At 40.9% G+C, this 24,781-nt stretch overlaps 1 protein-coding gene and 1 pseudogene across 2 annotated transcripts in view; one reads left to right on the forward strand and one right to left on the reverse strand.

Moving 5' to 3' along the window:
* sned1 (sushi, nidogen and EGF-like domains 1) overlaps positions 1 to 24,781 on the forward strand; it is a 74,907-nt gene that overhangs the window by 37,266 nt on the left and 12,860 nt on the right. For both annotated transcript variants that reach the window (XM_088348988.1, XM_088348989.1), the window contains exons 12-20: positions 11 to 145; positions 3,092 to 3,211; positions 4,405 to 4,521; positions 4,596 to 4,742; positions 8,328 to 8,501; positions 11,082 to 11,195; positions 11,374 to 11,487; positions 18,496 to 18,609; positions 18,719 to 18,835. In XM_088348988.1, the coding sequence (XP_088205114.1) occupies positions 11 to 145; positions 3,092 to 3,211; positions 4,405 to 4,521; positions 4,596 to 4,742; positions 8,328 to 8,501; positions 11,082 to 11,195; positions 11,374 to 11,487; positions 18,496 to 18,609; positions 18,719 to 18,835 (1,152 nt within the window). The remainder of the gene's footprint in view (positions 1 to 10; positions 146 to 3,091; positions 3,212 to 4,404; positions 4,522 to 4,595; positions 4,743 to 8,327; positions 8,502 to 11,081; positions 11,196 to 11,373; positions 11,488 to 18,495; positions 18,610 to 18,718; positions 18,836 to 24,781) is intronic.
* LOC148355512 (U2 spliceosomal RNA) lies at positions 6,269 to 6,427 on the reverse strand (annotated as a pseudogene).

Below are 24,781 nucleotides of genomic sequence, written 5' to 3' on the forward strand. Positions count from 1 at the left end.
CGTTTTTCAGAGGTGACGAGAAAGCCGTGCAACAATAATCATCCGTGTCCTGACGGAGGTCCATGTTTGGATTTCGGAGGTTCCTACCTGTGCACGTGTCAGACCAGCCCTGTAGACCTGGACCAGCGGGACTTTTATCCTTATGGTAAGAGCAGTCAGCCTCGGCCACTAAAATATTCAGCAGGGCATTTGTTTTTCTAATGCAGAACTAGCGTTTTTAAGACTTAATGGGTTTTTGATTGGGAAGGTTGGGGAATTTCCAGTATGTGGTATAATGAAGGAACATACAGTATTTCAAAAGAAAAACAAGATGTGGTTAATTGAACATTTTTAAGTGATTCAGAGAAAAGGCAAAAGCTATGTAGAGCAAATCCGTGCTAAATTCTCCCTCAAGTATCCGTAGCAGAAACATTTTCTTGACATGTCAGCTCGTTGTGCTTCTCCTCACATGGTTGTTCTGAGCCCTACCATGTCTTTTTTTTCAGCGAGAGTGCTGCGTGTGGGAGCAAACATTATTTTAGATCATATTTAAATATTTTCTTAGGTATATTTGTGTTTTAATCCAAATTAGTAGGAGGGTTGTCCTGTTACAAATGTTGTCAATTCTGATATGCTACCAATACCGAGTGTAGTGTCTGATACCAATATATTTGATCATTATCAAGAATTATCCCTGCGTCTTTAAAGTATTATTTTTTATGAATTTACTACTAATAATTAATTTCTATGATTATTTTTCATCAAATACCTTCAGGTAAGCGTTATCAATTGTATTTGTAGATGAGTTTTTGTGGCCAACACAAACAGCGCCCCTTCAGATTTAAATCAGATTTTCATCTGCATGCATTATATTGGACAGTTTGGATGAAATCTGATATTGCATGTAAATATATCTCATCTCATCTCATTAGCTGCACCGCTTATCCTCAGTAGGGTCGCGGGGGTGCTGGAGCCCATCCCAGCAATCATTGGGCAGTGGGCAGGGGACACCCTGAACTGGTTGCCAGCCAATCGCAGGGCACACAGGGACAGACAACTCGCTCGCTCATTCACACCTAGTGACAATTTTGACCGGCCAATCCACTTGAAATGCCTGTCTTTGGAATGTGGGAGGAAACCGGAGTGCCCGGAGGAAACCCACGCAAGCACGGGGAGAACATACAAACTCCACACAGGTAGGCTGGTAGCTGGATTTGAACCCACACAGGAGGTTCCCAAGACCTAAGAACTGTGCCGCACACGCGCCAACCACTGCGCCGCCATGCTGCCCATGTATATATATATATATATATATATATATATATATATATATATATATATATATATATATATATATATATATATATATATATATATATATATATATATATATACATATATATACACCCCCTTAATCCTGTGGTTTTTCTGAGATGAATGAAACATTATTCCACCACTCTGCATTAAACCCTAACCATTTTGAATTTTTTGCTACTTTTGCTCACTTTTTTCCTACTTTTCCTTCTCCTATTCATTTTTACTCCTTGTCTTCCCTGTTCCCTTTATCATCTTCTTTCTTTTTTTTTCTTGTAAGTTTCAATGGACTCATGCGGGGGAGGCAGGAATTGGAGGCAAGGACGCTCAAAAGGAAGGTTGCATTTAATAACAAAAACCAGCATCAGATTACCAACAAAGAAGTGGGCACAAAGCAACCAACAACATTTCCAAACAAGAAACCAGAAACATAACAAAACCTGACAAAGTCCAAACTAGAAACACTGAAAATGGAAATGGTATAACGCACGGAACAAATAAACCAGAAACAAACAAAATAACTGGACATGAAGGTGGAGATGAAAATGACAACCAGGATAACAAAGGCAGAATAACTAAAAAAAAATGACCATTACAAATCAAAGTGTCCTTTTTAAAGGGTGCAGGATAACAGATGTGCCCAGTTCAAACCCTGGTTGTGGCCCTCTCGTCGTAGTGGGTGTGTCAGACCCTAACATTTTTCCTCTTAATTCGTAAAATTACATTTGTGCTAGAGACAAGAGAGGCAAAATATAAATAATACTTCAAAAGTTGTATTCATCCCAGAAAAATGAACTTGATGTAATAACCATAAATACTTAATCTATTGAATTATTCATTCAAATTCAATTCATTATTTTTAAATGATTATTTAATCTGAGTGAAATCAAATATCAAAGATTCATTATAGAATAAAGTTGCATATCAAGAATTAGAATTGGAATATACCTTTATTGTCATTGTTACAACATGGGTTGAATATATTGTGACAACAAAATTGGACGTGGCACTCCAGGTCCACATTTTACAGTGAGGATAAGGAAAACAAAGAAGATAAAGGAACAAAGAAGATGTTTGCACTGTCCTTGTTGCATACTTTGTTTTCCTCCGGAGGGGGGTGTATGAGGGGCTAAGGGGACAGAGATGGCCGGATCCAACTAGATGTTTGATCTTACTGTACACACGGTCCAGTGTTTTCCCCTGGTTGCTCAGTCCACGTATTGAATGAATTTGGGAAGTACAGTCCTTAAGCATGCCTGATTAAAGTCGCCGGCGACGATAAAAGCTCCGTCGGGGTGTGCAAGCTGCTGTTTATTGATAGCAGCGGGCAGGAGATTAAGCGCTATGCTAACGTTAGCGTCCGGTGGAACGTTAGCATCCGGTGGAACGTAAACAGCAACCACAATGACCACAGTTAGCTCTCTCGGTAGATAGGAGGGTCTACACGATACTGCTAGAAACTCTATATCGAGTGATCAGTGTGTGTCAATGATTCGACTGTTATTGCAGCGCATAGTCCCCCACCCCTGTTTTTACCGGAGTCCCCGTCTCGGTCGTGCTGGTGAAGCGTGCGTCCTGCTAGTTGGACTACGGCGTCGGGCAAGTCAAGACTTTGTGATGACAAGAATACTGCAATTAAGGGTTCAAAAATATGTCGTAGTTAGTTAGTTTTATTTCAAAGATGAAACATTTTTTGCCTCCCCAATATATCTGAAAGAAAAATATTTGTAATGTTTGCCATTAGACAACCCTAACGTGACTGAAGGAACACAGTCAAGGGTGGCCTTGTGTTTTTCAGTACAGCCCCGATCGGTCTGCGACTCCAGCCCGTGTCTCAACGGCGGCTACTGCTACGAACGCGACGGAGGGTACACGTGCCAGTGTACCCACGGGCACTGGGGCAAGCACTGTGAGAAAGGTACCCGCCACTGTTAGAAACTTCTAATCAGGTTTCAGGAACTCACTAACAAGCAATGTTCCCTCTAAGCTGCGTGTGTGCGCAATTGCGCACTACCCAGAGCTTTTCTGTGCACAAGAAAATCTAGCCAGCTCACAAAAATCAGGGCTCGAAATTGCTAATTAAGAAGAAAAATAAGTCAAAGTTACAGTGCATGAAGGTAAAAATAAAAGGGTTCCCCTGACGTTGTGTTGTAAATGCGGTATTTGGAAGTCAAGGTCGAAGTAGAACGAAGTTGAGTAAAGTCAGTAGAGTTTTTCGAGAACCGGCTTCTCGGCTCGGCTCACTAAAAGGAACCGGCTCTTTCGGGTCCCAAACGGCTCTTCAGGTTGTTTTTGCTTCTTTAATCCCAACATGACCAAATATTATGTAAAATTATGCACAAAATGACTTAAAAGAAGGGGGAATAGGACAAAAAAGAAAAAAAATACAAAAATGAAAAAGTAGTGAAAAGCTGAGAAAAGAAACGAAACAGAAGGAGAGTAAAAGAGAAATAAAGAGCAGGAAAAATTCTGGAAAAAAACATAAGAAAAGAAATAAGCTAATAAAGGGAAAAAAGATAATAGAGAACAAAAAATACAAGAAAAAGTAACAGATGGGAAAAATACACACAATGAGATTTTTTTAAAAAGGAATTTTTAAAAATGAGAAAAAACAGGGGAAAAAGAGGAAAAAGTTTGTGTTGCATTCAAATAATTTCCAATTATATCAAGTTAATCTTGTTGCCAACATTGTACTTCCACTAAAAATGTAATTAAATACAGTTCTATATCGTGCAACCGACTAAATAAGTCCCCAAAAATGTTAGTATTATGCGACAAAAGGTACCAGGAAAAAAAGAATTGGAAATCTTGTGAAAGAACTGTTGTAAAAACAAGTGACGTTTGTAGGCCGTACAACGTTTGTAATAATACACTAGTCAATTCATTCAAAAATGAAAAAAAAAAATTGCATTGCCGGAAACTCAGCAAAATGTAACGTGATGTCAAGTTTTGGACATGTTTGATAATGATCTAGTTGCCACACTTGGGATTGCTGTTGCTCACTGTTGTTTCAAGCGTTGCTCACCGACTTTGTGTGAACGCTCAGACCCGTGAAAAATTAGAGGGAACATCGCTAACAGGGATAAAATAAATGACCCGATGTGGCTTTAGTGCGACTCAACACGTGCGCCTCCGGTCCGTGTCGCAACGGTGGCTCCTGCAAAGACGAGGCGGGCAGCTACAGATGTGTGTGTCCTTACAGGTTCACCGGGAAACATTGTGAAGTGGGTGAGTGACCCCGCAACAAGATTTTATTTCCTTTTTTTGAAAAAATCCACTTTTTTAAAAATGCTTCCTTTCAGGGAAGCCTGATCCGTGCACGTCCAGTCCTTGTGCGAACGGAGGGACGTGCTTCCACTACATCGGCAAGTACAAGTGCGAGTGCTCGGACTTCTTCACCGGAAGACACTGTGAGATCGACATTGCCACCGCCACGCACCAACACACAGGTTGGACATCCTGGCGTTTTTATTTACACCCACTCAAGAAATAGTTTAAAGGAATGGTTACAAACTCGTGACCTGTGTTCCACTATTGGTTTGAGGCCATTGTTTTTTAAATGAATGCAATTGATGGATTCATTTTGATGAATTGGATATTATTTTGTGTGTAGAGAGAGAGAGATAGATAGATGGATAGATGTAGATTTATATATATATATATATATAGATGGATGGATGGATGGATGGATGGATGGATGGATGGACGGACGGACGGACGGACGGACGGACGGACGGACGGACGGACGGAGAGATGTAGATTTATATAGATAGATAGATAGACTAAGGGATTGAATCCGGCCCGCGAGACTACGCTGAATGAAGCGCAAGAGAAAAACGAGTTGCAGGTTGAAATATGTCCAGTTGATGTTGCCAAAGCCAGGTGCCTCTCACAAAGACGCTGTACTTGTATTCCTTACTCTCTCGTTCTCTTTCTCTGTTCCTCTCTGTCTCTTTCTCTCTCTGTCTCTTTTTACCTTATTTTGCTCTTTCTTCCATTTTTCCTTTTCTCTATAATTTCTCTCTTCCGCTCTCTCCTTTGTTTTCCCCTTCTCTCTTTCGCTCTTCTTTTCTCTCCTCTCTTTCTCTCCTACTGTTTCTCCTTGGATTTCTTTCTTTCTCTCTCTTTCTCTCCCCGCTCTCTCACTGTTTCTCTTTTTATCTCTTTTGTTTCTCACAGTCTCTCTCTCTCTCTCTCTCTCTCTCTCTCTCTCTCCATTTCTCTCTTCCCTTGTCCCACACTCTCTCTTTTTCTCTCCCTCTCTTTCTCTTATTTCTTTCTCTTTTTTCTTTCCGTCTAATCTACATCGTGTGGCCCATGAGTTAAAATGGGTTTGACGCCCCTGCACTAAACAACACGGCGACATGTAGTGGTTAAATACTACGCAGTGTCCCTTTAAAAAAAATTGACCGGTTCATGGCAAAGGGGGATACGGTATTTTCATTTTGTCCATATTCTACTTTCAAATGATTCTGTCTCCAATGATCCTGGCGTTTGCCCATGTGAAGTTAATCTTAGCATGGTTGCTGCCCAGTTGCAGCACAAGCCTATATACACAAGCAAGTAAAAGCTATTTCAAGTCAAAGGCCAGGAGGACACATGAGCATTGACGCCAAGCTCCTTTTAGTCTCCAAGTGCCCCTGTTGCCATAGTAATCTTACTTTCCTTTATTTTTATGTGTTTGATGCATAGCTGTGTTTTATTTTGTAAACAATGAATGGGGGGGAAACAGTTTATGTTAATTCATATATTAAAATACTAAAAAGATGATACTGTCTTGTAGATTTTTTTATTATGCTCAATGGAATGAGTAGGGGGGATTTTGGAGAGGTTTATTTTTCTATATTCTTTATCAATTATCCATTATCCGTTATCAGTCAAATCATAATACACTTCAAAGCCAAGAGGCCGAGACACTTGCGCCCAGCCAAGAGGCTGAGTCAAGGTCCTAGCCACAGGGCCAAGCAGCGATCAGTGCGAATGCACCTTTCCCAGATGTACTGCAATACCGGGCCGATGCGTGGAGTGGACAGAGCAAGCTCTTATTCCATCTCCCAATTGCAAAAATCAACGTTCAACTGAGCACAAAGTACTCAGTTCAACAGTACACAAGTCCGGAACCACGGTCAGCGATCAGTAATAGTCCACAATCCCAGAACCATGGTGCAAATGCATCATTCCCGGGGGTACTGGATTTAGAATGGTGAATTCTGCCTAGCACCAATGCACACATGATCAAGAACATCCATCCATTATCTGTACCACTCATCCACAATAGGGTCGCAGGGGTGCTGGAGCCCATCCCAGCCATCTTAGGGCAGTGGGCAGGGGACACCCTGAACTGGTTGCCAGCCAGTCGCAGGGCACACAGGGACAGACAATTCACACCTGGGGACAATTCGGACCAGCCAATCCACCTCAAATGCATGTCTTTGGAATGTGGGAGGACACCGGAGTGCCCGGAGGGAACCCACGCAAGCCCAGGGAGAACGTGCAAACTCCGCACAGGAAGGGTTGTAGCTGGATTTGAACCCATGACCTCAGAACTGTGCCGCACACACGCTAACCACCGCTGCCCTGATCAAGAACAGGAGTGGGCAAACTTTTTAAGTTGAGGGCCACATTGAGTTAAAAAACTGGCAGAGGGGCCAGTCCAGAAGGAAAAAATTGAATGGTTTGATTTTTTTGTATATACCGATAGACAATCCAAGGACCTTGGCAATGAATAAGAAAAAAAATATATATATATTTGTCTGCATAAAAAAACATGTACACATTAAATGTGAATTATATTCGTATTCATCAAATTGGTTTTGAAACAATCACAATTAAAGAAAAATCATAACTTTATTTATAAAAGACAAACAATATTCATTTAAGTAATAAGCAAAAATGAGGAATGAGTAGAAAGGTGTAAAAAGATAGTGGGACGTTTGGGCACGCATTGGTCAAGAATAGCGCATTTATTCGACATAAAATGAGCTCCACCTAGAGGGGCCAGGGCACCTGTATGATGCGGCATGGGTAAACCAGTGAAATTTGTCAGACCCTGCTGTTGAACAGAAGAGTGTTGTGTCACCCTGACCCGAGTGACATAGCCACTTTCTTGTGTCTGGAGGGACGAAAGCATGACCATTTTGGGTGCCCAGGTGCTTAACTCATTTGGGTGTTTTTTGGGCATTTGGGTTGGCCATGGTCCCCAAAAAAATTGTGTGTGATTTTTGCCACTTTTTCCCTTATTTAATTTTCTTTCTTTTTGTGTATGTGTTTGTCTTGCTGACAGTCACCCCTCTCGAGGGATATGACCAGGGAAGATAGATAGAATAGGGAAAGAAAAAGAGAGCGTATGGGACAAGGAAAGGGAGAAATGGAAAGAGAGAGAGGGAGAGAGAGAGAGAGAAAGAGAGAGAGAGAACGTGAGAAACAAAAGAGATGAAAAGAGAAACAGTGAGAGAGCGGGGAAAGAAAGAGAGAGAAAGAAAGAAATCCAAGGAGAAATAGAAGGAGAGAAAGAGAGGAGAGAAAAAAAGAGCAATGGGGAAAACAAAGGAGAAAGAGAGAAATTATAGAGAAAAGGAAACATGGAAGAAAGAGCAAAATAAGGTAAAAAGACACAGAGAGAAAAAGAGAGACAGAGGCAGTGAAAGAGAAAGAGACGGAGAGTCAGAAAGAGAACGAGAAAGTAAGAAATACAAGTACAGCTTCTTTGTGTTAGGCACCTGGCTTTGGCAACATCAACTGGACTTATTTCAACCTGCAGCTCGTTTTTCTCTTGCGCTTCATTCAGTGTTGTCTCGCGGGCCGGATTCAATCCCTTAGTGGGCCTAATCCGGCCCGCAGGCCGCCTGTTTGACACCCCTGGTCTAAAAGGTAGCCTCCAATAATTTTTTTTTTCCTGTTTATGCCCCTAAAAAAGTGAATGTTTACTTTTTAGAAGGAGAAAAAGACTTCAGTTCTTAAATATGTGTTTTTTAACAAAAGCCTTTCTTTTTTTTGCTTCCATGCTGACAAACTCCGTATGCTTGACATTTTAGAAACAGGCTGCGGGTCGCCTCCGCAGGTGCAGCATGCCGAAGTTCTGTTTTCCTCCACCTCACCGGGATCGGTGGCCGTTTATCTTTGCGGGCCCGGATACGCGGCGGTGCCTAGAGCCACGCAGAGCGTCTGTGGTGTCCAAGGCGACTGGAGCCAGCCACCCGTCTGCCAGGGTGAGTCACAAGCAATGGTCCCTCTACGCTGCGTGTGTGCGCAATTGCGCGCTACTCTAGAGCTTTTCCGCGCACAAGAAAATCTAGCCAGCTCACAAAAATCAGGGCTGGAAATTGCTAATTAAGAAGCGAATTAAGTCAGTTACAGTGCAGGAAGGTAAAAATACAAGGGTTCCCCTGACGCTGTGTTCTAAATGCGGTAGTTTGAAGTCAATGTCGAAGTAAAACGAAGTTGAGTAAAGTCAGTAGAGTTTTTTGAGAACCGGCTTCTTTGCCTCGGCTCACTAAAAAGAACCGGCTCTTTCGGGTCCTAAACGGCTCTTCAGGTTGTTTTTTGCTTCTTTAATCCTTATATCACCAAATGTTATGTAAATTTATGCACAAAATGAATTAAAGGAAGGGGGAATTGATCAAAAAAGAAAAAAATACCGAAATGAAAAAGTAGTGAAAAGCTGAGAAAAAAAGAAACAAAAGGAAGAGGAAAAAAGAAGGAAAAATTCAGAAAAAAAGCCAGAAAGAAAAGAAACCAACAAAGGAAAAAGTAAATAGAGAACAATAAGAAAAAAAAGTAACAGCTAGGAAAAAAAAAACACAATGAGATTTTTTTAAAAAGGGATTTTAAAAAAGGAGAAAAAAACAGGGAAAAAGAGGAAAAAGTTTGTGTTGCATTCAAATAATTTCCAATCATATCAAGTGGATCTTGTTGCCAACATTGTACTTCCACTAAAAAATGTCATTAAAAACAGTTGTGTATCGTGCAACCGACTAAATAAGCCCCCCAAAATGTTAGTATTATGCGACAAAAGATACCAGAAATAAAAGAAATGGAAATCTTGTGAAAGAATTGTAAAAACAAATGACGTTTGTAGGCCCTGCAACCTTTGCAATCGTACATGAGTCAATTCATTCAAAAGTGAAAAATAATTTTGCATTGCCGGAAACTCAGCTATATGTAAGTTGATGTCAAGTTTTGGACATGTTTGATAATGATTTAGTTGCCACATTTGGGATTGCGGTTGCTCACTGTTGTTTCAAGCGTTGCTCACCGACTTTGTGTGAACGCTCAGACCCGTAAGGAAAATTACAGGGAACATTGGTCACAAGTATATACAAATCTTCAGGGAAGTCCACGTGAAGGTTCATTCTAAATATTGATTCGATATTCCTAGATTTTATCCTTGAGATCCAACGCTATGCCTGAACTAAGTTGTGTCCCCGAGACCTATCACTTTTCAGAGGTAAAATGAACACTGCACTAGGAGTCACTAAATAAGACACACTGTCCCTTTAAATATATGTTAAAGTTTGGCCTTTTATTTTAATGCTTTGTCGCCATCTTGTAGCCACTTTGCACAACTACATTTTAGGTGGTCTATCCATTTTGGAATTTACGTCAATTAAAAGTTTGTTAACAATATAATTACATACCTGTCAAGCTCCAGGGCTCCGTGCCCTTACAAAATGTTGTATTTTACCTTACAAAATACAAAATAATCTTACACCATATTTTTTTTCAAAAGTGTTTATTTAACATGTTATATTGTACATGTGTTTTGTTATATCATATATATTGTTAATTAACATTTTGTTGTGAGATCCTGAGTTGCTCGACGTGAATGAGGTTAATAATAAAAAAAAAGTTCCAAAATGAAGTAGCTTGGACGTTCACTGTAGAAGGAAAAAATACATGCAGACATAATTAAGTAGAATAATACATTTTCTTATCGAAATTAGTCATTCATTTTCTGCATTAAAGTATTGTTGGTAATATACCGATTAAAGGGATATCCACAAACCTGTCCTTTTTCATTTTCTCCTTTTATACTTCCTTTTTTGTGGCATTAGCTCAGGAGGTAGAGCGCTCGTCTTGGGATCAAGAGATCGCAGGTTCGATTCCCAGCTCCTTCATGTTATATGTCGAAATGTCCTTGGGCAAGACACTGAATCCCTAATGCCCCCAATAAGCAGGTTGGCGCCTTGCATGGCTGCACGGCCGCTATTGGTGTGTGAGTGTGTGTGTGTGTGAATGGGTAAGTGTGAAGCACATTGTAAAGCGCTTTGGGAAGTCTTCATTGACTTGAAAAGCGCTCTATAAATGCAGACCATTTATCATTTACTTAACTTCTTTATACAACATAATAATTTGTAATATAATGCATCAAAGCAAGTGAGCCGCTTGAGAGCCGGCTCTCTTTGATGAGTTGAGCCGAAAAAGCCGTTTCTCTAAAAAGAGACGGACTTTCTTTCACTACACAACTACTACATGAAATCCAAGGCTGCAGACGCATGCGCACAGTAGCATTAAACCGCTCACTTCGTTTGCAACGAAAAAAAACGAGATAGTGGCGAAGTCGTTTGATTGATTTGCTGTTTCCTGATAGTCGGTGTATACAAGATGGTACCCATAATTGACAAATTTGCGTTTTTCCGTACAGATTTTCTTGTACGTCGTACACGTCTTAAAATGCATAATAAACGTACTTTGTACGGCAAAAACGTACAGGTTCGCAGGTCTGTAATTACAATGTAAATAATTAAATTTTCAAGCAGGAATGATATCGGTCATATCTGTCCTTCCAGAACTTAACGAGTGCTCGTCCGAGCCGTGCTTCAATGGCGGCACATGTCGCAACCACAGAGACACTTACGTGTGCCACTGTGAAGAAGGCTACAGCGGAAAACAGTGTCAAACAGGTACAAAACTTTGCAAAAACTTCAGAAATATTTGTCTTACGATTGTGCTGTTGAGTGTGTTTCTTTTGGAGGAGAACAATCCATTTTAATGCATTTTGGAGTAAGGTGATATCAATGTGGAGTTAAAAAATATATACTGGACTTTAATGCAGCTTCTTTTCCACTTGATAAATGCTAGACATCAACGAATGCCTGTCAGAGCCATGCAAGAACGGAGGAACTTGCGAGAATCAGCCGGGGTCCTACTTGTGCCGTTGCCCAGCGGGCCTCAAAGGACGTCACTGCCAAACAGGTATGCCGACGTCAGTGTGTCACCAGTGTATTCCATTATGAGCAGTGTTCCCTCTAAGGTGCGCGCATGCGCAATTGCGCACTGCTTGCACATTCTCAGCGCACAAGAAAATCTAGCCAGCACACAAAAATGAGGGCTCAAAATTACTTATTAAAAGCGACTTAAGTCAAAGTTACAGTGCATGGAGGTAAAAATACACGGGTTCCCCTGACATTGTGTCCTAAACGCGGTATTTTGAAGTCGAACGAAGTTGAGTAAAGTTAGTAGAGTATGTCGAGAACCGGCTTCTTCGGCTCGGCTCAGTAAAAGGAACCGGCTCTTTCGGGTCCTAAACGGCTCTTCAGGTTGTTTTTGCTTCTTTAATCCCAACATGACCAAATATTATGTAAAATTGTGCACAAAATGACTTAAAGGAAGGGGGGAATAAAACAAAAACAAAAAATGAAAAAGTAGTAGGATAAATTTAGAAAAAAGCCAGAAATAAAGAAAAGAAAGAAATGTAGAAAAGTAAATAGAGAACAAAAAGAAAGAAGTAACAGTTCGGAAAAAATAAACACAATGAGATTTTTTTTTGGAAGGAATTTTTTTTAAAAAGTAGAAAAAAAACACTGAAAAAAGAAGAAAAAGTTTGTGTTGCATTCAAATAATTTCCCATTACATCAAGTGAATCTTGTTGCCAACATTGTACTTCCACTAAAAAATGTGATTAAGTCCAGTTCTGTATCTTACAACCGACTAAATAAGCCCCCAAAAATGTTAATATTATGCGACAAAATATATCAGTAAATAAAAAGAAATGGATATCTTGTGAAAGAATTGTAAGAACAAACGACGTTTGTAGGCCGTACAACCTTTGCAATATCACATGAGTCAATTCATTCAAAAGAGAAAAATCATTTTGCATTGCCGGAAACTCAGCAAAAGGTAACGTGATGTCAAGTTTTGGACATGTTTGATGATTAATTATCTTGCCACACTTGGGATTATGGTTGCTCACTTTTGTTTCAAGCGTTGCTCATCGACTTTGTGTGTACGCTCAGACCCGTGGAAAATTACAGGGAACATTGATTATGAGCCCTTTTTTTGTTGTTGTTGTTCTTTTTCTTTCTCTGGCTTTTTGTCTTCCTCCTGCTCTTTTTCTTGATCTTCCTTCTCCCATACCTGTCAATCTCCACGGCTCCATGCGCTTACAAACATTCGTATTTTCCCTTACAATATACAAAATAATCTTTTCAAACATGTTTATTTATGTAGTTTAACATATGATATTGTACATGTGTTTCGTTATGTCATATATATTGTTCATTAACATTTTGTTGTGAGATCCTTAGTCGCTCGTCATGAATGAGGTTTATTAAAAAAAAAAAGTTCAAAAATGAAGTAGCTTGGACGTTCATTGTAGAAAGAAAAAATACATGCAAATGTAATTAAGTAAAATAATACATTTTCTTATTCAAATTATGAATTCATTTTCTGCATTAAATTATTGTTGGTAATATACTGATTAAAGGGATAACCACAAACCTGTCTTTTTTTCATTTTCTCATTTTATACTTCCTTTTTTTCTTAACTTCTTTATACAACATAATAATTCTTAATATAATGCATCAAAGCAAGTGAAACGTTTGAGAGCCGGCTTTCTTTAATGAGTTGAGCCAGAAAAGCCGGTTGTCTAAAAAGAGACGGACTTCCTTTCACTACATCAAACCGCTCGCTTCGTTTGCAACGAAAAAAACGATACCGAGATAGAGGCTTCCACGGCGAACTCGTTTGACTTGATTGATTTGCTGTTTCGTGATAGCCGGTGTATACCGGATGGTACTCATAATTGCCAAAATTGCGTCTTCCCGTACAGATTTTCTCGTACATCGTACAAATCTTAAAATAAATAATAAACGTACTTTGTACGGCAAAACCGTACAGGTTGACAGGTATGTTATCCTCTTCCTCCTCCTCTTATTCCTCTTCTTATTACTCTACAACTGGAAATCACACAGTTGAATGTTAAATTTCCAAGTGTCCTTGGGCAAGACACTGAACCCCTAATGACCCCGATAAGCAGGTAGGCGACTTGCATAACTGTCGCCGCTATCATTGTGTGAGTATGTGTGTGTGAATGGGTAAGTATGAAGCACATTGTAAAGCGCTTTGTAGGGTCTTAAGTGAATTGAAAAGCGCTATATACAGTAAATGCCAACTATTTACCATATGATTCCTCTATCTCTTCCTTTTCTGCTTCTTCCCCTTCCTAATCTTCTTCTTCCTCTTCTTTCTCTTAGGGTTAGGGTTAGATCAAAGCGGAAGCCTTTCCAGCAGCTCCGTGTTATCTCGCACTTTTTGTGATTTATTGTTTTTATTGTCTGCTTCTATCTTCGGTGTTATTCGTCCCGGTTGACAACTACACTTTGGATTACTTTCTATCCTATCGTTATGGGTTTTAACACACAAAAATGCGTTTATTCGATGAATCAACTCCTTGCCCTGAAGAATTCTCGTGCTGGCGTGATGAGGGGGCCCTATCGTGGATGGAGAGCCGGAGCTAGCTAAGCGGCTAGCGACGTTACAAGTCTTCGGTACTGTCCGTAATTATGGTAAATGTGAACTCTCTACCAAATAAGACCGAGGAACTGGCTGTGCTGGTGAAAAACATCAAAGCGCACAGGGAGTGCTGTTTGCTGTGTTTAATGGAAACGTGGCTCACGTCTAGCATCCGGAACGCTAACGTGGAGCCACCCGGAGCTATCCTGAGCTACCCGGCTTTAGCGCTGTTAGACAGAGACACGAAAGCCTGCAGGAAGCAGAAGGTGGACTCGCTAACACGAGGTGGTGTATCCCTGGGCACAAAGATTTCCATCTGCTGCAGGGACGTCGAACTTTTGGACTAGCGTGTGACGTCATCCACTCCGCTGTAGCTAAACTACAACAAAACACCCCGAGGGCATCCTGTTAATCTGTCAATAAACAACAAAGGAGACTGGTGAAGTGTGAATTTCCCTACGGGAATGAATAAAGTATCTATCCATCTTATTCCTCTTCTTTTTCTTCCTCCACTTCCTCTTCTTCTTCCTCTTCTTCTTCTTTGAGTTTAACAGCAGAGTGAGAGGATGCGCGTGGATAAAAAGAGGTTGGAACACTGCTTGTTTTGGTTACTTCTTGTCCGGCGCGGTTGCGACCAACAGTAACCGAAAATAAATTTGCAATAAAAATTCATCTCCTAACGGAAGAGCAGCTTCTGCGACAGACTGCCGTCACAGTCTTGTTCCACGGACAGACTGAGGAGATCATTTCTTCCTCATGCCATGAGGCTCTTTAACTCCACCCGGTGGAGTAAAAGCCCACATAAAAAAACACACCCCCACATTGCATATAACCCTATTTTTATTACAGTGTGTATTTTATGTAGCACTATTTAAATACTCTATATAAACACGTTACATTGGGTATTTATGTATTATATTCCTTTTACTTTATTATTGTTTTATTTTCAAGGATACTGCTGGAAGTGTGAATTTCCCTATGGGGATGAATAAAGTATCTACCTATCTATCTATCTATCTATCTATCTATCTATTGTTGGAGAATTTGGAGGTTCGATAATCGAGAGAAAAAATAAAAAATAAAAATGGGGGATATGTTGTGGTAAATACACTTGCATTTGTAGAATAGATTTGCATACATGTAGAAATTTAGAAAGACTTGCTTACAGTTGTGGGAAAAGGTCGGGTAGACATCCTTGAAGATACTCTTGGCAGACATTAAGTTTCCTTGAAGATAGCGTGCAAGGGACGGGACGCTCTGTACTTGATACGTGATACAGGACCGCCTTTTGGGGTGTACTCAATCGAAGCCTAATCGTCACTACCAGCTTTAAATACATTGTCATGTTCCTAGCTCTGTGAGATCTCCATTGACGCATCAATAAAGTTGTATCTCCCTCCACGAGGCTGGCTCCCTTTTCCTTATCCACATATGAGAAGACTTTTCTCTCTATTTTGCTTTCCTTCTCTCTTTCTATTTTTCTCAGTTTCTTGTTTTCCTTCTCTCTTTCTATTTTATTTCTCTCTCTTTTTCTTTCTCTTGAATCTACCAGTCAGGCCCCCGACAGAATGTTTGTTCTATCGTGTGGCCCCCGAGTTCAAATGACTTTGACACCCTTGCTCTAGGGGCATTTCTCTATTACCGTATTACTGTCGTAGTATTTCTACGGTACTTTCATTCAGCGATTTTAATTTTCACTGTGTGACGTTTTGAGTGTTGAGTGACTTAAAATTCGACTCCCTCCCGCCGTCACTTATGAGTGCTGACGCTCATTTTGTCTGTCATTTCGTCTCAAAATGAAAATGTTAAAAATCCCTACAACTGAAGATACTTACGTATTTACTTTTAGCACAGGCGCTGGGCAATGGAGCAAAATGCGCATGTCCTGTTTATAGTTCCTAACACTTACCCAATCAAAACGTTTGAGTTTCTTTGCTACAGCTCCTGAATAGAACGTTCGTTCTCGGTTAAGGTTTTTTCCTGCGAGTTTTTATTAGAAATGTCTTGATAGTGAACCTAAATCGTTTAATTAGCTTTCTTATAAAGTATTTTTAGCAATTTACATCCAAAACAGGGACTGCTGGTGTGACTACGTGACCGTAAACTGGAGTTATTGGAGTTTTCCATAACATAACATGAGCATCACCTAGAGGCAGTGAAAAATAGTGCTTATGTGGGCACTGTGACTCTCCTATTCATCCTGTTAAGCACTTTTATTTTGGTTGCACTCCACAGTGCAAAGACATCTTGGGGTCAATTTATACACACTGTCCCTTTAAAAGATTTCGAGTGCATGTTTCTTATGAAACCATATTCTAAGAATTATATTTTACACATTTTCGTCATATCTCACATTTTTCTTTTTTCCTGTAATATTTTTGATTTTGGTACTTTCGAGCTTCCATACCTCAGGGCCATTGAGCCCTTCATGAGGTAAAATGTACTTTAATGCACATACAAGACCGTAAAATGTAGAATAAGCAGTCACTCCATCATTCATCCATGCGTCCTTAACTCCTCTCCCAACGCCAAACAAAACAAAAAAAACAAAAAACAGTTAAGTATAAATCACCCGCGCACTCTCACTCAGGCGGCCGGGGGAGAAACCGAACCGAACAGAACACACATCCACAGACAGAGAGACACACGCACAATTATCGCCAGCTGGCACACACACCAACATTTCCGAATGAGACATCTCCCAGACTGAAAACATGTCAGCAATTCTCACACATTCTTTGTATCGCTTGTTTCTATGCGAATATATCTTAATAATACAACATCTGATTACTGCTCATTTTTCTAACGTCGGTATAACCTTTCAGATTGTAGAAAATGGCGAGGTTCCATGCACCACACTTTTTCTCAAGTGCAAGGTTACATGTCCGACTCCCAATCATCAATCGACTAGGGAAACACATAAAACATGCCCCGTATTAACCATATATAGATCGTCTACTCTCGAACTGTCACTTCAGCAAATGATGACGTCTTATCACAGCTTTACACAGATCTCAAGACAATCATAAATATACAAATACCGACGCCGCTGCAACCTCTTATCCAGGTTAAATTAGCCTTTTCCCTTTTTCAAGCAGCCTATGTCCCAAAACAAACAGGACTCTCTGAGCTCATAATCCCGTCGGACATAAAAATCACAACTCGGTCTATATATCTCATCCGTCCGAACTTGGGCCTGACTATAGACGGAAAATTCCACGTGCACGCATTTTCATAATTTAGCTCCGACGCCACAGGCTCCCGTCCTCCCACGAATCTCGACAAGCAAACCGAAATAAGGAGAGAAAAAGCTTTCCTTACCTCACTCGCTCATTTGAGACCGTTCCACTGAGAAGTCTTTTCCCTTTTCTGTTTATTTAAGTGCCAAACATCCACGTTTTTGGGCGCCATTTAAATGTTGGAGAATTTGGAGGTTCGATAATCGAGAGAAAAGTCTTCTCATATGTGGATAAGGAAAAGGGAGCCAGCCTCGTGGAGGGAGATACAACTTTATTGATGCGTCAATGGAGATCTCACAGAGCTAGGAACATGACAATGTATTTAAAGCTGGTAGTGACGATTAGGCTTCGATTGAGTACACCCCAAAAGGCGGTCCTGTATCACGTATCAAGTACAGAGCGTCCCGTCCCTTGCACGCTATCTTCAAGGAAACTTAATGTCTGCCAAGAGTATCTTCAAGGATGTCTACCCGACCTTTTCCCACAACTGTAAGCAAGTCTTTCTAAATTTCTACATGTATGCAAATCTATTCTACAAATGCAAGTGTATTTACCACAACACTATCTATCTATCTATCTATCTATCTATCTCTAAAAAAGTAGGTGAGGCCCACTTTCCGTCCGTTTCATGTATCCAGTGCCACGTTACAATAGATGTTCCTGATATTTCTTTTGGGTGCCCACGACTCACATCTGGGTGGGTCATGCCCACCCGGGCCCCCCATACATCCCCCGGTCATCACATTCTCCATTCTTCTGTTTTTGCCATTACCCTTGCTGTCCCAATGTTTTTGGGACTTTTATACAAGTGTCGTGCTTTGCTCTCTCCGTTCCACATGCTCTGCCATTTCTGACGAAATTTTCCCTTAATCACACACACAGTAGCTAAGGAGGTAGAGCGCTCGTCTTGGGTTCAAGGGATCCCAGTTCGAATCCCGGCTAGTCCGTGTTACATGTCGAAGTGTCCTTGGGTAAGACACTGAACCCCTAATACCCCCAATAAGCAGGTTAGCGTCTTACATTGCTGCAATACAAGGCTGCTATTGGGAAATGTGGAGCACATTGTAACGCGCTTTGGGAAGTCATTGACTTGAAAAGCGCTATATAAATGCAGATCATTTTCTTTTCATTTTATTTAGTTTCTGCCTTGGTAATGTATCACTAAAGTTTTGCTGACAAATCATAAATGTGATCAAGCGTCGTTGACAATGTGCTGTATTTTTGTGTGTAGAGCAGGACGGCTGCGAGTCCAACCCTTGTCTAAACGGCGGTGTGTGTCGTGTCAACAGGAAGACGCACATATGCACGTGCAAAGATGGCTTTTTTGGTGACCAGTGCCAGATGTGTAAGTGACTTTCCCTCCTCTCAATCCTCCTTTTCATCCTCAAGTTCAGCCAGTTCACCACTTTTTTAGAGCAGCCCCGAAGCAAATGTTTGATTGTGTCGCCTCCTAGTGGAGGACCCCTGCGTGCTGCATCCGTGCGGGAGTAGGGGCGAGTGCAGAAGTGACAGGAGAGGAAACTACAACTGTGTGTGCAAAGCCGGGCACACAGGGAAAGACTGTGAGAAAGGTCTGGTGTGCTTATTTGTTTTTATGTACTATATTTGTGTCATTCTCATTATCTTTTCCCGACTGCCATGTTACATTTAAATCTTTTTTGTAAGCAATTCACAATGGATACATTCCACGCAGCATTGGATACTCTTTAGAGTGTTAACCCTTTGAGACTCTTTGTGATTAAGGGCTATACAAATAAAAATGACTTGACTTGACTTAAAGCTAGCATCTAAAATATATTTGCTGCTAAAGCAACAGCGATGCTTGACGATACAAATACTAAACCCGATAAATCTAAATATGTTCTCATCACTTGAGATATAAAAGAAGGGATTTTTTTTTTTAATTTAATTGATGGTAGAAGCGGCTTCAACAACACCAGCTATTATATAATTCAGCAGGGGTGTCAAACTCATTTTAACTCGGGGGCCACTCGATAACACAAACGTTCTCTCGGGGCCGGACTAGTAGATTGAGGAGAAAGAAAAAAAAGAGAAAGAAATAACAGAGAGAGAGTGAGAAAAATAGTTTTTGGTCCTATATCTTCCATAGATAAGGCGCACCGGATTATAAGGCGCTACAATGGCAACGTCGACAAAACAGTAAGATGATTCAGTCAAACTGATTACCCCATTAACATTCCCAAAGCTTGCAAAGAAGCAAATACAAAAGTCAATTCCAATGAAGTTGGGAAAAAGTTTAAAATGTCAGTAAAATTAGAATAGAATGACTTGCAAACCTTTTCTAACCCATATTTAAATGAATACACCACAAAGACAAGATTATCCATGTTCAAACTCATAAACTTTATTTCCATAAGCAAATAATGATAAACTTAGAATTTTATAATTGCAACAAGTGCCAAAGTAGTTGGGAAAGGGGCTTCTTCACCATTGTGTTACATCACCTTTCCTTTTAATAACACTCAATAAACGTTTAGGAAGTGAGGAGACTAGTTGTTGAATCGTTGATAGTGGAATCCTTTCCCATTCTTGCTTTATGTACAGCTTCAGCTGTTCAACAGTCCGGGGTCTCCTTTGTCTTATTCTGCGCTTTATAATGCGCCACACATTTTCAATGGGAGACAGGTCAGGACTGCAGGCAGGCCAGTCAAGCACCCGCACCCTCTTACTACGAAGCCACGCTGTCGTGAGACGTGCAGTGTGTGGCTTGGCATTATCCTGCTGGAAGAAGCAAGGGCGCCCATGGTAAAGATTCTGTTTGGATGGCAACATACTTTGTTCCAAAACCTGAATGTACTTTTCTGCATTAATGGTGCCTTCACAGATGTGCAGGTTACCCATTCCTTGGCCACTCATGCACCCCCATACCATCACAGATGCTGGCTTTTGCACTTTGCGTGCATAACAGTCTGGGTGGTTCTGTTCTTCTTTGGACCGGAGGACACGACGTCCACAATTTCCAAACACAATTTGGAAAACTGACTCATCAGACCACAGAACACTTTTCCACTTTGTATCAGTCCATTTTAGATGGGCTCGGGCCCAGAGAACCCTGCGGCGTTTCTGGATGTTGTTGATGAATGGCTTACGCTTTGCAACATAAAGTTTTAACCCACACTTACGGATATAGCGTCGAACTGTATTGACTGACAGTGGTTTTCCAAAGTGTTCCTGAGCCCATGTGGTGATGTCCTTTACACATTGATGTCGGTTCTTAATGCAGTACCGCTTGAGGGCTCGGAGGTCACGGGCATTCAATAATGGTTTACGGCCATGCCGTTTACGCACAGTGATTTCTCCAGATTCCCTGAACCTTTTCACAATATTATGGACTGTAGATGATGATATCCCTAAATTCCTTGCAATTGTACTTTGAGGAATGTTGTTTTTAAACTGTTCAACAATTTGCTCACGCAGTTGTTCACAAAGAGGTGAACCTCGCCCCATCCTTGCATGTGAATGACTTAGCTTGTTCGGGTCTCCCTTTTTTATACCCAGTAACAACTCTCACCTGTTGCTAATTCATCTGTTCACCTGCAAATAGTTGGTTGATTTCCATTCATCCACTTTCTGAGTAGTTATTGACACCTGTCCCAACTATTTTGGCACGTGTTGCTGTCATCAAATTACAGAGTTGATGATTTTCTCCCAAAACAATAAAGTTTATGAGTGAAGACAATAAATATGTTGTCTTTGCTGTGCATTCATTTAAATATGGGTTGAAAAGAATTTGCAATTTACTTGGATCAATTTTTATTTGCAATTAACACACTTTCCCAACTTCATTGGAATTGAGTTTTGTACGTGTCGTAGACACGTGCGGATGCGGTGTCCGTACGATGTCACTTAAATGCGTCATTTCAAATATCATTCGGAAGGTTGAAGTCTTGGGATTCAAGAAATGCCAAACATTTCTATGTTTCTATTTTCTTTTTCGCTCACAACTTTACTGTGCATATGACAATAAACACTTGGAATTGAGTTTAATTCACTCAACTCATCACAGCAACATCAAGATCGTTCTAAAACAAGATACCGGGAAAATATAAAGCCGCATAGCTCACCTAAGTTCTCACGTTCAATAATGATACGCAATCATGGTCTTCTTACAACCGTGATTGAAGTAAATCCAGGAGAGTAAAATATTTACAAATACAGACTAATGAAACATGTTTCTTTATGGCGTACTGTAGCAAGCTTGCTACGCCATTGCTAAACTCGGCCGATTGAAGGGTTTGTTTTGGGCATCTAGCCAATCCGAGGCTCCGAATAACTTCAGCCAATAGTGATCGATTCAAATGATGATTGACACATTGGTTAGCCAATGAAACGCCGGTATATAAATCCCAGCATACACCGCGGACTTGCTACGCCATTGCTAAACTCGGCCGATTGCAGGGTTTGTTTTGGCCATCTAGCAAATCCGAGGCTCCGAATAACTTCAGCCAATAGTGATCGATTCAAATGATGATTGACACATTGGTTAGCCAATGAAACACCGGTATATAAATCCCAGCATACACCGCGGACTTGCTACGCCATTGCTAAACTCGGCCGATTGCAGGGTTTGTTTTGGCCATCTAGCCAATCCGAGGCTCCGAATAACTTCAACCAATAGTGATCGATTCAAATGATGATTGACACATTGGTTAGTCAATGAAACGCCGGTATATAAATCCCAGCATACACCGCGGACTACTCCACGTTCGGGGTAAAATCGAGTCGGCGGCCGTTGAGTAAGTTGCGAGACCTTGCGAATTTAATATTGAGCCATATATAAGGCGCACTGTGTTATAAGGCGCATGGTCAGCTTTTGAAAAAAATTAAGACTTTTAGGTGCGCCTTATAGTGCGGAAAATACGGTAATCTAAATTTATATAAATGATTGCCAAAAAAAAGCGTCCAAAGTTATTTTGGGGACATAAGCCCTGGGCTTCAAACTCTTTTCCCTTTTTTCTTTTCGAGTGATTTGTTCATTTTGTGATGAGATAGTTTTTGTAACGAGAAATACAAATTCAATTTTTGAATTAAAGTTCGTCAACGTTAGATGGGCTAAACGAAACAACTTTAGACTTCTTTTTCTAGACCAGGTGTCAGTAACCTTTTCGGTGTCGAGTGCCACTTTCAAATTTCCTTGTAAATCAGTGTGCCACACCAAGATTAATGACTCACACAACAATTTTTAAATCTCCAACACTGTACACGAGTCCAAATATACAACATGGACAGACATTGAAATCGTATAACTGACCTATTTATCTAGCACTATTCTTGTTAATCAATAAACTAAAAAATGAATGTGAGCAACGCCTGGAAAGGGCTGTAGACATCCATGACTTCAACATTTGACCACAAGAATCAACCATTCTTCATCAACAATGAACTACAATAAAAAAAGTCAAGTGATATGGACAGCTACCATACTATTCATCAATAAAATATTATTGCAGAAAATATGAATTTGAAACACACACGCACACATATGCTTTCTGCCAACCCCTCTTGACGTTCAACACTTCTAGCTGACATGGGGTTGTGTTTTATTCTTGTTTTTGATTGTCTATTTGTTAGGCAAGCCACCAAACAAAACCTCCGAGCTCGAAAAGAGCGCTTCTTTAATATATCCGCATTAAGTAAGAGATTTTCCGTGCTTTGCTATGCAGTGAGCAATGGCGTTTTTAGCAGTGACAATGGTCTGTGTTTGTTTGCAGTCCTTGGACACAGCGCGTTTTAATGTTTCCGCCTTGTCAGATTTATCCTTGAATTCGTGTTCATGTTTCAGATTCAGATTCAGATTCAGATTCAGATCTACTTTATTGTCATTCTAGTACACGTGTATACAGAACGAAATGTCGATACATCTGACCCGCACAGTTTCCTTGAATGTACAGATATAAGTAAAAGTTGTATTGTATTATGGCTACGTATAGTATTTTACCATAGTGCCGATAGTGCAAGAGGAGTAGCTAACCAGATGTGCAAAATGGGCAGTCAGGTTAACAAGTCAGGTAAACAGTAACATTAACACTGTAACAATAACGCTGTAAGTACAATAGTGCAGAGAGCACATGTGCAAGGAGTGGCAAGCTATAAAGAACTGCCAGTAGTGCAAAAAGTCAGATTAGCAGCCTTTTAGATTTAGGTTAACTATATGTTAGATTGACCATTTAACAGTCTAATGGCCAGGGGGACTAGACTACTGCGGAACCTGGTGGTCCTGCACCGCACACTGCAGTACCTCTTCCCAGAGGCTAGCAGAGTGAACAGTCCATGATGGGGGTGAGAGGGGTCCCCGATAATGTTCTTAGCATGGGATAGGCAGCGCTTCTGGCCAATGTCCTGAATGGAGGGAAGTGTAGTCCCGATTATTTTCTCTGCTGTCCTCGTTACCCTCCTCACACTACCCCAGTCGGTAGTGCTGCAGCCTCCACACCACACAGAGATACAGCTGGTCAGGATACTCTCTATGGTGCCCCTGTAGAATGCGATGAGGGATGGTCGGGGCAGGTGGGCTCTCCTCATCCTCCGCAGGAAGTACAGGCGCTGCTGTGCCCTCTTAACCAGTTTCGTCTCGTAAATGGCGTTTAACACTTGATGTGCGAGGTGCAACACTCTTGAAGCATAAAGCACAAACAGCACGGTCATTTTTTGCCACGCTGGCTGAAAAGAACGACATTTTTTCGCTGAAGGAGCTGACGTGATTCATTTATTTATCGCACGCGTGTGTTTCGTTGGCTGGGTTAAAACACGGATCTCTCCTCTCCTCTGCGCCGCGCAGAAACGCTCACAAATGGAGCAGAGGCGCGACCGTAAAGCCTCTAAACAACACAGTGCGCAACTGAAAATGTCTAAATTTCAAGGTAAATGTGCTTTAAAAAAATCATTATTATTTTGCCGTGCGGTCGCGTGCCACTGGTTAAACCCTCGCGTGCCACTGCTGGCATGCGTGTCATAGGTTGCCGATCCCTGTTCTAGACTAATTAATGGCTAAAAGCAACCAGACTAGATACAGCACCAAAATACAACATCCAAAGGACTTCCCCCTATGTTACGGTCTGAAGCCTTCGTTCTGAGAGCGCCAGTCTTCTGGTGATCCCAAGAGCCAAGAAGTGTTCCGCTGGTTCGAGAGCGTACTGTGAAATGCTTTCCCCCCTGAGATCCGATCTGCAACCTCAGTGGAAATGTTTAAATCTAAGCTTAAAACACACTTTTACTCTATAGCATATGAATAACCTATACTTTTCGTGGACAATATCTGTGTATTATTTGTGATTGCAACATCCTTTGCTGTCTGGTAATCCTGAAAGGGGGATGCCACATGTGCGGTCCCTTCTCAAGGTTTCCTCAATTTCCTAATGTTGAGGTGAGGAGTTTTTCCTTGCCCTCATGTTGGTTCCAGATCAGGGGATGTTGTAATAATAGTCTGAAAAATAGTCTGTGTAATAACCTGTGCAGCCCTTTGAGACTCTTTGTGAATAAGGGCTATACAAATAAAA

The sequence above is a fragment of the Urocampus carinirostris genome, chromosome 12, assembly GCF_059441175.1.
Source record: "Urocampus carinirostris isolate Australia breed hairy pipefish chromosome 12, RoL_Ucar_1.0, whole genome shotgun sequence".
In the NCBI taxonomy this organism is placed as follows: Eukaryota; Metazoa; Chordata; class Actinopteri; order Syngnathiformes; family Syngnathidae; genus Urocampus; species Urocampus carinirostris.